Here is a 14,556-nt window from a genome sequence, read left to right as displayed (position 1 = left end):
AACTCTGCGTGGAGATTGTAGTGGAGCATCGTCCTAAAATAATGGAGAAAAGAACCGATATTATGAAAATAATTTAAAACGAATATTTTAGCAAGAGTTAATTAATTCACTGCATCTCAATGAAGTTAATTTTAATCTCATAATACGACATTTATTAACAAACATAATTAAAGTGAAAAAGCGCTTTTATATAAATGAACTATTTTTGTGTATACGAGTCCGATATTTAGACGCAACCATTCTCACAGCGATTGCTTTAGTCGGTAGTGACACTTCTATCCAAGATGGCAGCATTATCCAGGGTCAGACACATGAAATCAAAATATTGCATTTTTCAAGCAATTTTCACATCCAGTAAGTGGAGATGTCAGTTTGCGACGGAAGCCGCTAGAAAAATTGACCTGCCCAGCGATCTGAAGGATGATGCACAAGAAGGGTTACCTGATGACAAGCCGGAAAAAGGCTACCCGGCGGTCAAACCGTGGATGCCACCAGGTAGTCCATATATGATATAAACGGACTCCCAGAGCCTTTGATAATTTTTGCTATGGCGGCTCTGGCAGTCCATATTGACCCCTTCATAAACATGGGTGCAGTTCAGCGCAGCGAATCCGTGCGCTTCACTAAACAGACGTCGTTCGAGACAAATTGAGGAAAATAATGAATAAACTTAATAAACATGTTAAATTTACCTGAATGGCAACCTATGGATGTCATCCTTTGCATGCACCCTATAAAAACACGACGATGTTTCAACACACTTTTCTCGCTGACATGTTTATGTTTAAATTTGAAACAGTGTATTCTGTATCGAATACCACATCGTTATCGACTTTATAGGCTGGAGCACATAACCCGACATGCAAAATATTGGTGTACTGCGACCTAACCAATATTTGGTCAATTTTCCAATATGGCGGATACAGCGTACAGTGTTCATGATACAATAAACATACACTGACTGTAACTCCAATTTGACGTGGATGACAGTGTCTCTAAACCCGCGTTTTGAACCAAGGATATATCTGTTTATTGACAGATCTTTGAATAAATGGACTGTATGGTGTTATAAATAAGTTAAATGCTCATATATTGGCAAATTGCCATGTTGTGTTTCCTTAGTGTCATTTGCCTAAAAGATATGTATAAACTAAATCGTATTGATACAGGACCTTTTTTCTTCATTTGGTTAAAGAACCAAGCCTTCCAGTCTTGGTGAAAAAATAATCTACAAAACTGAAAAAGGGAAGAACATTTCCAAAGTAAACTTGAAATTTGGGGAAAATTGCATTATTTTAAAGAAATTTTCTTATGTGAAGGGGCCTTTGCTAAAGAATGAAAAAAGCCCTGCAATAACTGGATACATACCATTTTTCTAGTGTTTATCTAGTAATCACATATCACCAAGAATGCAATTTAATAAATATTAATCCTGGCCAATATTGGCAATGAGTGTGTTTTAAGAATTTCATAAACCTCATTTTTCATCCAATGTTTAACATTATTGCGTAGTTCTGTTACCATAAAATTGCATGTGATGCAAATACCTGCGCAATTGAGCTCTAAACTCCATAATGGCTCAGTAAAAGGGTCCCACCTTATATGTGTTTGCAACATTCTTTTGCATAGAATTTTACCAACTTACCAATATCTTTGACAACATGCAATGTTGGAAAAATTTGCTGTTCCTGCAAAGTCTAGAATTGTCATTGATTTTATAAATATAAACCCCATTATATTAACCCAGGTACCAAGAATAATTGCTCCTCGCCCATTTTGCAGAAGTGTTCTTCGTATATAAATTATTAGATGGCACTTGCTGATTTTATGGAATTTTAAAATTGAAAGGAATTCATTTCTAAACCAAAATCCTGTTTAAGTAGAAAGTGTTTTCCCTGAAAAGCAAGTGTGGACTGTGCATGCTAATCCGGGATGACACTACACACATGCATTTAGCCCCATTTTCCTACAGGTATGATTTTTCCTATGGGTATGATCTTCATCTTTGTCAACACTTGGGAGAGAACTTTGGCCATAATGACTTTCTTGTTATATCAATTTGTGTTGGAACAAAGGTGTTAAAAAACTCCAACTTGCCCTACTTTTTTGTAGCTCAAGAGATTTTCACCCTAATTAAAAAAATCTTAACAGTTTTTGTGTCCTACTTGTTCACAAAAGGCCTCTTGTCAGCCTGTCATCATATCAGATGATTAAACTATCAAAGTAGAAGAATAGCGGAGCACACTGCCTTGGGACTGCTATTTGTTTATACCCTTGCTGACCCTAACGTCAATGTCACAATTCAAGGTTAAAGATCCAGCAATAAGACATATTGGCCAAGGAGAAATACTCGATTAGTAACACTGCCACTTACTGACCCTTACAAATATGATACTGGGCCATGATTTAGATACAGAAACTAGAAATAAACTTTTGAGTCGGACAGTATGATGCTATGTAGTTAATACCATTCTTTTCCAAGCTTTAAGGAAATAATAAAATGACACTTAGCTGTACTGTATTCAATGACATCATTTTGTTTATTTTTTCGACATCATTGAACATTTACTTTTAATGAAAAACTTCACTGACTTCATTTTACTGACTACATGTACATATGAAACGTAAGTGACCTGATACTTTAACAATACACACTCACAATTACTTGGATCTTGCACAGCCAATGAATTTAGTGGCGTTCAGCGAAAACTGAGCTTAATGCATATATGTACACTGTCAGTTCACACAAGGACGACACTTTCTGCATTTATGGAATATTTTGTTTAAAGGAGGTCTCTTCTAAAAAAAGAATCCAGTGTATGTGATATGTCGTCCCTGATTAGCCTGTGCCAACAGCACTTTACGTACATACATTAAGCCTGGATTTCCCATTACGAGCCGGAATTAAAAGCAAGACTTTCAGTACTATGATGGAGATGTGCTTAAATGGTTTACAGGCTTTTAGTTTTTCATAACTCATTACAGGAAGCTGGGGTGAGATGACCCGCCAGCAGGCCTGGTTTTGGCACAGAGGTGAGATAAACCACATGGGCAGAATAACTCACGTGAAAGAGAAAATTAAGTTCTTGACTGACAAACAGATGGTGGCCTGGAAATTCCCCCCAATTAATATCCAGCCAAATGTTCTCAACTATCAGCTGGAAGTCACAAACACAATACTTGCTTCTAAGGATGACAAGTATTTAAAGCCAGAAATTTATCAAAATGTCGATATCAAGACCGATTACGAGGAATTAAAAAAATTGTGCATTGAAGCCATTGAGATTGAGCATGCTTTGCACAGAGATAAACTGAAATACCTAGCTGCGGCTAAAGATGGAAGAGCAAAGTCATGGCACGCTCTGCTTAGAGGACGACTTCTCACGCAAACAATACTGAATGCAATTATGAGTGGTGCGTCCAGAAATCATGAGCATCTGCAAAGTTGTTCAGTGGATAAAGAAGTGACTGTGGCTGCCTGTTTTCAAAGGAATGGAGTAAAAAGGCCATGGGTGCCCGTGTCAAGAAGATCTCCAGACTTGTCTAAGGAATTATATCTCCAGAACAATGCCATGTTTCAAGGGAAACATGTGGTAGATTTCCAAGTTAGGACCTTCTTGCCTTTACCACAGGTATATATCTTTGCTCTGGGAAAACAAGGTTTACTGCATTTATATAAAGTGTTGTCTCAGATAAGCCTGTGCTGGGGTATCAGGGACGACACTTTCTGCCTCAATTTGAATTTTGCTTAGAAGAGACTTCTTTAAAAAAAAAATCCATATAATCTGAAAGTGTTGTCCCTAATAAAGCTTGTGAAGACTAATATCTGGGAAAACACTTTACGCTCATGCATTTAGCCCCGTTTTTCTCAGAGCTAGGCCAATTCCCTTTTTATACGCCCGTTTTTAAAAACAGGACGTATTATAGTTTCACCCTTGGCAGGCAGGCGGCGTCCACAGCAGTGTCCGCTCTCTAATTAAAATAGTTTTCATCCGATCTTCACCAAACTTGGTCAGAAGTTGTGTCTAGACAATATCTAAATCAAGTTCGAATATGGGTCATGCTGGGTAAAAAACTAGGTCACGGGGTCACTTAGTGCATTTCAAGGATTAAGCATTGTGTTCGCTCTCTAATTGAAATAGTTTTCACCCGATCTTCACCAAATTTGGTTAAAAGTTGTGTCTAGATGCTATGTAGGTCAAGTTTAAATATGGGTCATGCCGAGTCAAAAACTAGGTCACGAGGTCACTTAGTGCATTTCAAGCATTTAGCATGGTGTCCGCTCTCTAATTGAAGTAGTTTTCATCCGATCTTCACCTTATTTGGTCAGAATGTGTGTCTAGATGATGTGTAGGTCAAGTTTGAATATGGGTCATGCCGGGTCAAAAAAACGAGGTCACCCGGTTACTTAGTGCATTTCAAGCATTTAGCATGGTGTCCGCTCTCTAATTAAAGTAGTTTTCATCCGATCTTCACCTTATTTGGTCAGAAGTTGTGTCTAGATGATATGTAGGTCAAGTTCAAATATGGGTCATCCAGTGTCAAAAACGAGGTCATGAGGACACTTAGTGCATTTCAAGCATTTAGCATGGTGTCCGCTCTCTAATTAAAGTAGTTTTCATCCTATCTTCACCTTATGTGGTCAGAAGTTGTGTCTAGATGATATATAGGTCAAGTTCAAATATGGGTTATGCAGTGTCAAAAACGAGGTCATGAGGACACTTAGTGCATTTCAAGCATTTAGCATGGTGCCCGCTCTTTAATTGAAGTAGTTTTCATTCGATCTTCACCTAATTTGGTCAGAAGTTGTGTCTAGATAATATGTAGGTCAAGTTCAAATATGGGTCAGGTCGGGTCAAAAACGAGGTCACGATGTCACTTAGTGCATTTCAAGCATTTAGCATGGTGTCCGCTCTCTAATTGAAGTAGTCATCTGATCTTCACCGAATTTAGTCAGATGTTACGTCTAAATGATATCTAGGTCAAGTTCAAATATGGGTCATGCCGGGTCAATAAATAGGTCTCGTGGTCACTTAGTGCATTTCAAGCATTGAGCATTGATGTGTCCAAAACCTTCGAACGGGCGTATCTTGTGACAGTTTGGCACTCTTGTTTCAGATTGAGAAAGCCCTTGGTTTAACCCTATAAACCCGAAAATTTGTTTTTGGTGGTAGATTTTGTGCGAAAGTTCATATGACTTGAAAACAAATAGTATTGAAAGAACGATATTGGGCAAAAATAGCGCTAATACTAGTTTCCATCCTTTTGTGTTTATTAGGTATCAAAACATTATGTCCAAGTTGTAATTTTCATTAAGATTTTTCTTTCCTCTGTTTTTCTTAAAAACATTACCTAAGCATACTTTTAAAATGAAACAACTGGGTAAATATTATACCATTATACAGCTTTTTTTTATTTTGGCCTTTGATTTAAAAAACAACTGTTTATTATATTGTAAAAAAAAATAAAAGAATGTCACTTTTGGAAATTTGAGGTAGCAGGTCGTTTGTCTAACCTCTGTCCTTCTAAAATTTATATTTTGTAGAACTTGTTTGAACACCATTAAATCATCCACAACATATAATTCTAAATAGTAAAATGTGCAAGATGTTAAAAATAATGTATGATTCTTGTTAAATTATCTTACCATAAACATGTAATTAATTTTTGTATCTCCTCTACCCACTGAAATGTATGTGTCAGATTAAATTAAATGTTTTAATAAAGTGATTTTTTTCGCATCGTCTGTCCATCAGTCAGTCTGTCTGTCACAAACTTTTCATGACTATATCTTAAACTTCATGGGTGTATAGATATCGATAATGAGAAGTGTTATGCACAAGAACCATAACCCTGTACTGTCGTAAACAGGAGTTATTGCCCTTTGTTGTTCTTGATCTTACTTCTCAGGACTTCATCTCAGATACTATACAAGATTTCAAGAAGTTACATCATGGGTGTATAGAACCATAACCCTACACTTTCTTCAATACAAGTTATTTGCTCTTGTTGTTTTGATACCCAGGTAGGGAGGCATACAGCAGTTGCATTGTCCCTACGTTCATCAGGCATTTCTTTGTAGAGTTTTTTTCCAAAAAGCTTTTAGATGTTTTCCTGAGTTTGATTTGTGAGTCTATATGCACACTTCAAGTTTGTGTTTCATTCCACTCGATTGATTTCTGGCAAAGTTACTGGCCTTGAACTTAAGAAATTTCTCTAGAATAGCAGTTTTCCTAACTTTTCCTTAACACTTGCAGATGTTGACCTGATTCATGGTGTGTGAGTCTATTAACATGCATTACAGATTAAGGTTGAGTTTTGTCCTGGTCCATTGATTTTTGACAAAGTTACTGGCATTGAACGCAGGAATTTTCTTTAAAATAAAAAAAATCTTGAATTTTTTTTATAACGCTTTCAGCCAATGTCGTTCATTATTTTTGGTGTGTGTGCATACGTACATGACTTAAAGAGTAAGTTTGAGCTTTAATCTGGTCCATTCATTTTTGACAAAGTAACGTGCCTTGGACTAAACAATTTTGTGTAAAATAACACTTCCAAATTTTTTTCCGAAATGCTTTCGCTTGCTTACCTGATATTTTGTGTGTGAGTCTACATTGTACCTGCATGACTTTCAGATCAAGGCTGGGTTTTGTTTTTGTTCATTGATATTAAACTTAGTTATGAGCATTGGAATTTTCTCAAAAGAAACAACAGTTTCCTGGACTTTTTCCTAAACACTTTCAAATATTGACCTGATTTTGGCCTTGCAGGTCATATTAAATTTTCCACAAAATCACAGACAGTTTTGGGCCTTGGACTAACCCTGAATTTGGGCAGCCATTGTTCACTTCAAAGTGCAGTAAGGGGCATTGTGCTTCACAAACACAGCTCTTGTTGTGTTATGTAACTTTTTTCAGGTCTATATGTCAGATATGATACACGATTTGAGCTTGAAACTGTATGGGTGTATAGATATCAATGAGGAGAGTTGTTGGTCCTTCCTTCTTCTCTTTATGTCAAGAACACTTGGTCCAGAGCCATATCTTACAACTGCTTGGGCCTTTTTATCCCCGCCGAAAAAAAAATCGAAGGGGATATAGTAATAGTGTCTGTCGGTCTGTGAGTCCGTCTGTCCGCCCGTCCAAAACTGTGTCCAAAGCATAACTCCAAATCTATTCAATGGATTTACTATAAACTTAGAATATAAACAGATGGCAACTAGGAGAAGTGCATTGACCAAGAACCATAACTCTTATCTACCTTAGTTTTTTAATTATGTCCCTTTATATAATTTCAAACTAAATTCTTATCCGGAGCATAACTCTAAATCTACTGAAGGGATTTACTTGAAACTTGAAATATAAACACATGGCAAGTAGGAGAAGTGCAGTGACTAAGAACCATAACTCTATCTACCTTACTTTTTGAATAATCTCCCTTTATTTAATTTCAAAGTAAATTTTTGTCCGGAGCATAACATTAAATCTACTGAAAGAATTTACTTAAAATTTAAACAGATGGCAAGTAGGATAAGTGAAGTGACTTAGAACCATAACTCTATCTACCTTACTTTTTGAATTATCTCCCTTTATTTATTTTTAAAGTAAATTTTTGTCCGGGGCTTAACTCTCAATCTACTGAAGGGATTTACTTGAAACTTTAAATATGAACAGATGGCAAGTAGGAGAAGTGCAGTGACAAAAAACATAACACTATCTACCTTAGTTTTTGAATTATCTCCCTTTATTTAATTTCAAAGTAAATTTTAGTCCTGAGTAATCTACTGAAGGGATTTACTTGAAACTAGAAATATAAACAGATGGCAACTAGGAAAAGTGCTGTGAACATGAACCATAACTCTTTCGGACATAGTTTTTGAATTTTCTCCCTTTATTTTATTTAATTTATTTATAATTTTAAATTATATTTAATTTAATTTCATGGTATTAAATAAGGAAATATTTTAGCTTTTCTATTTTTAATATCTCTCTTTATCTAATTTTACAATCAAAATTTAATTTGAACACTCAAGTATTCACTGTAAAATGAATAGATGAGTTTAAGGAAAAATACAGTGATCAAGAACAGTAACTGTTTATAGTCTTCCTTTTTAATTACCTCCCTTTCTTTCATTTCCATATATTTTATTCTCTACAGCATAACTCCAACACTGTATAACTAATCGATCCTTGAAATATAAATAGATGACACAGATGCCATGTTTTACAAATATTATTCTACTCTCTAAAAAAAATGTTGTCATACTGTATGATTCAAACAAACACATTTCGGCGGGGATTTGGCACTACTTTGACAAGCTCTTGTTCATTTAAATTTTGTATGAGTGTATATACATGTACGGATAAGAGGACGATGCTGTCAACTGCTGTCTTCGCAATCCAGTTTCAAATTAACCAGTAACAGCCCTTTTTGACTTTGTCTCTCGGGCCACATTTTGGAACTGGTCCAGCAGATTTCATAGAAACCGTGTATAAGTCAGTGTATTGTATGCAGTCAGTCAGTGTATTGTATGGGTAAGAGGATGATGCAAACTATTTGTACTGTATGTCACATGATGTAAAACTAAGGTCTTTAGGATCATAGTCAATGTCACACACTGAGATCAAATGTTACAAATTTTGATTCAATAAGCCTTATTTTGTTTGGATTCTATTGTACATCAATGAATTTTTAAATGTCATGATGTAATAGTACATTGTTATCAGGTAGTGAGGCTCATGGATGGCCCATGTCCATATAGCCAAGGTTAAGGGACATGCACATTTGGTTGCACAATACCTCATAATTATGAGCAGAGTAGTCTACATTTCTTCCTTAACAATATCTTTTTTTGCGGGGTATAAAAAATTAACAAATTAGTGGTGTTTTTTGTTCAAATATTTGGGCGTTTTTCAACCCCATTCCCAATGTAAAAAAGAATATATTTTTCCCTAAATGGGACCTAAAAATTCTCAATGGAAATGTCCAAAAATGAAAAATAAATTGGACTTTTATTTAAACTCAACATTTAGTTAATTTCCCATACAGCTCTATAAGTTGAACTTAAGTAAATATCAGATATATATCTTTAATTCTCCTCTTTAAAGTATTTGTAAGCTTTAAAAAAAAACAAATGCACTAATTTCCCAATTTTAGTCAAAACAACGCCATTTTTCCAAATCCAAAAGGACTGGCCATATTCCCAAAATGGTGAATAAAAACACTACAAAATTGCTTGTTTGTAATGAACTTGCCAACATCATGTTACAATACAGCATGTACCTTTTTTCATAGAAACGGCTTGTTGCTATTTTGTCATTTGTATTCAACAGTTTATCAGCCCAGACCATGAGATGTGCATGCAGGCGGACAAGTGCGTCCCTCAGTACAACCCCAAGGTGCTGGGGCAGTTCAGAGAACTAACTCAGCTCGAGATTACATCAGGTTGAATCTTTGAATGTCCATTTTGTTCATAGAGCTTTAACTCAAATAACTTTTGAAAGATTGAGTCTTGTTCTGGGAAAACTGGGCTTAATGCATGTCCGTAACAGATAGCAAATTAAAATGGAATATATTTCTCTCAACAGGAAATAAAGCCAAGTATTTTGTATTTCGTTAAATAAATATTACTATGCCAAATATATCCTTAAAATTTTGGCTATTGCTCCAAGGAACACTGATTTTTTTACATGTGAACTTTATTTTACGAAGTATTTGTTGTTTTTTAGTATTCAGGAATCTTTAAGTTTACTTATTTATTTTATTGTTTTAGTGTTTATGAATCTTTAAGTAGCTTCTTGTTAACAGTCAGACAAAGATTTCAGGTTTGTTTATTAAACTAAAGTCGAAGAATGGAAGTCCACCATTCAGCTATTAAGATGACCTGTAGTTAAACAAGAACTCTCCATTCACTATAAATAACCTCATAGCATTAGGGAAGTAATCAGTTTATCTGAAGTCATATTTTTAAACAAATAATAAAATTATAGATTGCAAATACTGCATTTTTGGCGAGAATGAAAATGTTGTATGATGTTTTATGTGCAAATCATGACATCATTAGTTACTTTTTGTGTCTTGTCTTTGTGTCAAATTGCTTGTCGTCTTAAATCTTATTCATTTCTACTGTAAATGAAGATTTTATTGTTGATTCCAAGTATTTTTTTTTGTACCTCCAAACATTAACTGATAATAATTCCTACTAACCTGATATAAATTATTTGTATCAATTAGACCTATATCAGTGTAGTGGAATATTAAACAATAATACAGACAAAATTCAATATCTTTGAACCTGACTTCTGTAAAAATAAATGATTGAATATGTTGAAATTAATTAAACAGATAAAAGATAGGGTAAGGTGAATTACAAGTGTAGAATGCAAGAGTGTCAAGGTTATGCACAGATGGGATAAAGAAATATGGGGGGGGGACACAACAAAACAATTAAAACTAGCTAAAATCTGATACAACAGACACCAGGGAAAACATATGTAAGTACTGAAGGGGCAGGAGTGTTTGTTCATTTCCCAAAAACTAAACTAAATCTCTTGGGGCCTTGCTATAAACTATTGAATTCTTAACCACAGAATGAATATTGATAACTTGCTTGTTTGCATTTCTCGTGCTAGGTTTTAATCTGGGTTCTCCCAACGAGTTTACACACACCAGTGTGGTGTGTGAACAACTGGGCAGGCTACGATTGGTCAGTGGTGAAGAGCACTGGGAGCAGAGTCACGCAGGCTATGGCCTTGTCACAAACTTCCTGTCCTGTGTGGCGCAGGCACATGTCCAAGGTGAGAGCAGCGTAAATCCATGAGAATGCTTAATCAGGTTTTTTCTTCACTATTTATGCTCTCGTAGGGTGGCATATGTAAGTCGGACTGTCTGTCAGTTAATCATACAATGTTTGTTTATTAGGTGAAATAGTTGTAAATCACAAAATGTGTCAATGGGTACTTTTTTTATCATACATTTATTGTGTAGAAAAAATATTTGTTATCAACAAGCATGCTTTCACCAAAACAAGGAAGAAATTCTTGACTTATTAATTCCATGTGTGCTGATAGATGTTGAGTTTTTTATGAATTAAGATATTTTTTTTAATTCAGCTTCTCTAAATTGACGATCAGACTGGGTCTTATGCCATACGAGGCCAGAGTAGCTCCAGACCAGCCTGTGCAATTGCATAATCTGGTCCGGAGCTACGCTGTCCGCTGTTAATTCACACATGTTTCGATGATTTTTTACATGTCCGAAATGACAAATGTTCCTGTTTTAGGCTTTAACATGTTCCAAGACCTCGTCTACCCCTTCACCGCACAGACCATCCACACAGACGGACGGACCTTCCGTTTCTCCATGTTCCAACTGAACTCACTGAAGCTTTGGAAGGACCCTAAAGCCAGTCCTGTGTCAAATGTTGCGTGGATTTCACCAGCAGACAATTTATACGAGGGTTTGACAGACGATCGCGTGATTGGTTTCAATGATGAGGTGTTCCAAAGGCTGTGTCAATGTTTGCTGTTAAAACCAAGTAGCCGGGATGGTATTAAGTTAAATCCTAATGTGAAATACAAGGCAGGGACTCCAAAAATCTTGAAGTCTGTCAAGAAAGTAGAGATTGAGGAGGAAGTGGTTTACGACAGATAAAACATGTCCTGATAAGATTTTTGTTGAGCCCTTATGCTTACCATGGTCAGAAATTGTTTCAGAAATGTATTAACTGTGTTATATTTGCAGTTAATGCAGCATTGAATGTATCGTTAGATTGCTGTGTGATGTGTATTAGAACGATTGGTACATACTGTTATATTATAAACACATCTTTGCTAATGTATGTTTACTGAGTGAGTTTTTGTGTGTGAAGAAATATGTATGAACACATGCTTGAAAAATATTAAATTATTCATTTGAATGTGTTAAAATAAAACAATTATGTTACAACTTAAATTGTTGTTTGATGAGATGATTATTATTATAGAATTAGATTGAATTAATATCAATTTAAGGTGGTGAAATGCATGCAGGTAAACCTTATGCTCACATACACACATTTATCTTGATTGAAACATGTTGTGATGATTTGATATTCACAAAGTGTTCTTGTTCTCCTAAAAACAAGAAAAAAGTTCATACAAGCTTTGTTCTGGGACAACTTGGCTTAAAGCACAGAGGTGAATTATTGCCCAAAATTAGCCTGTGCTTTTTGCACAGGCTAATCAGGGACAACACGTTTAGCTTTTATGGAATATTTTGTTTGAAAGAAGTCTCTTCTTAACAAAAATCTATCTCTGTGCAAAGTGTCGCTCCTGATTAGCCTGTTTGAACTGCACAGGCTAATCAGGGAAGGCACTTTACACACATGCATTAAACCCAGTTTTCCCAGAACACAGTTCAGACGAGCATGCGGTAAAAATGTTTTACAAGATTGATGGGGAATCTACCAGTGGAATGTAACAGGACAAATAGATTTGTTGGTGCAGTGCCGCCAGCGCTAGACTACAAATCTGTGGATTTGTTGTTTGCGGCCAAATTACTTGTGTGGCTATTGGTATTTAGAAATAGCTGGTAGTTTTACGGTTAACAGCCTACTTCTGGTTCACCAAGGGCCGTTGTTTACTGGCTCAAGAATGAGCACTTAGTTTTCGTTAACTTGCTAACCCAAAAACTCTGAGGCGGCAAAAAAATCCAAACGAAGATGGTATCTTTATATCTCTGTCTTTTTTCTCCTGAGATGTGCATTGTCTATTACGGTACACTGGGGTTCTTTCCAATTGCCTGCAGGGTTGTAGCATCCCATAGTACTCACATCTTGTCACTAGTGCAACCAGGGCAAGAAAAGACTGGGAATGCTGGGCTCTATAGAGATTGTTGTTTGGAATTACCCATTATTACCATGGTTACTGTAATGTTTGCACATTTGCAGTGAAGCAACCTAATCAAACCTATACCATAATTCACTACGCACAGATTTTTTGACTGATTTATTGCACATTACTTATGCCCCCCTTCGAAGAAGAGGGGGTATATTGTTTTGCTCACGTCAGTCGGTCCGTCGGTCGGTCGGTCCGTCCGTCCGTCGGTCCGTCCACCAGATGGTTTCCGGATGATAACTCAAGAACGCTCATGCCTAGGATCATGAAACTTCATTGGTACATTGATCATGACTCGCAGATGACCCCAATTGATTTTCAGGTCACTAGGTCAAAGGTCAAGGTCACGGTGACTCGAACTAGTAAAATGGTTTCCGGATGATAACTCAAGAACCCTTACGCCTAGGATCATGAAACTTCATAGGTACATTGATCATGACTCGCAGATGACCCCTATTGATTTTCAGGGCACTAGGTCAAAGGTCAAGGTGACTCGAACCAGTAAAATGGTTTCCAGATGATAACTCAAGAATGCTTACGCCTAGGATCATGAAACTTCATAGGTACATTGATCATGACTCGCAGATGACCCCTATTGATTTTCAGGTCACTAGGTCAAAGGTCAAGGTCACGGTGACTGGAACCAGTAAAATGGTTTCTGGATGATAACTCAAGAACGCTTACTTCTAGGATCATGAAACTTCATAGGTACATTGGTCATTACTCGCAGATGACCCCTATTGGTTTTCAGGTCACTAGGTCAAAGGTCACGGTGACTCGAACCAGTAAAATGGTCTCCGGATGATAACTCAAGAATGCTTACGCCTAGGATCATGAAACTTCATAGTTACATGGATCATGACTCGCAGATGACCCCTATTGATTTTCAGGTCAAAGGTCAAGGTCACAGTGAATTGAAATAGTAAAATCGTTTCCGGATGATAACTAAAGAATGCTTAAGCCTAGGATCATGAAAATTCATAGGTTCATTGATCATGACTGGCAGATGACCCCTATTAATTTTCAGGTCACTAGGTCAAAGGTCAAGGTCACAGTGACTCGAAACAGTAAAATCGTTTCTTGATGATAAATCAAGAATAATTAGGCCTAGGATAATGAAACTTCATAGGTACATTGATAATGACTGGCAGATGACTCCTATTGATTTTCAGGTCACTAGGTCAAAGGTTAAGGTCACAGTGACAGAAAACGGATTCACACAATGGCTGCCACTACAACTGACATCCCATATGGGGGGCATGCATGTTTTACAAACATCCCTTGTTATCATTGAGCCACAGTCTGGGAAAATGGGGCTTAATGCATGTGTGTTGCGTGGTCACAGATAAGCCTGTGCTGTTGGCACAGGCTAATCTAGAATGACACTTTACCCACATGCTTTAAGTCTCATTTTTCAAGAGCACGGCTCCATTCTGTTTTCTGCTCATGCAATTTACAATTATAAAGAGCTTTTGTTTCATTCTGATGTAAATACATGTAGGAAGCACACATATTGAGAAAGCAATATCTTTTTCTACTGTGAATCAAAGGGATAAAAAAAACAATCAATTTTAAGTGAATTTATTCTCACAATAATAAAGTTATGGACATACAACAAAAATTATTAAAATAATAGCAGTATGCATCATCTAAATGAAAACACAATAAATTATTGCACACA

At 36.3% G+C, this 14,556-nt stretch overlaps 1 protein-coding gene across 1 annotated transcript; it reads left to right on the top strand.

Annotated features, from left to right (window-relative positions):
• Window positions 1-122: 122 nt before the first annotated feature.
• On the top strand, window positions 123-11,946 carry LOC127856135 (uncharacterized). Its single transcript, XM_052392143.1, has 5 exons — window positions 123-495; window positions 2,986-3,632; window positions 9,333-9,444; window positions 10,632-10,796; window positions 11,282-11,946. The coding sequence occupies exons 1-5, from the start codon at window positions 285-287 to the stop codon at window positions 11,650-11,652; spliced, it is 1,506 nt and encodes a 501-aa protein (XP_052248103.1). The 5' UTR covers window positions 123-284; the 3' UTR covers window positions 11,653-11,946.
• Window positions 11,947-14,556: the final 2,610 nt, after the last annotated feature.

The sequence above is a fragment of the Dreissena polymorpha genome, chromosome 13 (assembly GCF_020536995.1).
Source record: "Dreissena polymorpha isolate Duluth1 chromosome 13, UMN_Dpol_1.0, whole genome shotgun sequence".
Lineage (NCBI taxonomy): Eukaryota > Metazoa > Mollusca > Bivalvia > Myida > Dreissenidae > Dreissena > Dreissena polymorpha.
Note: the sequence above shows the minus strand (reverse complement) of the source record. Positions and strands in the feature narration are given on the sequence as shown.

Excerpts from the sequence above, each read along its gene's own strand:
- LOC127856135 (XM_052392143.1), top strand. The coding sequence starts at position 285 with ATGGCAGCATTATCCAGGGTCAGACACATGAAATCAAAATATTGCATT. Across the intron at positions 496-2,985 it reads CAAACCGTGGATGCCACCAG|GAAGCTGGGGTGAGATGACC; the intron begins GTAGTCCATATA and ends AACTCATTACAG. Across the intron at positions 10,797-11,281 it reads GGCGCAGGCACATGTCCAAG|GCTTTAACATGTTCCAAGAC; the intron begins GTGAGAGCAGCG and ends TTCCTGTTTTAG.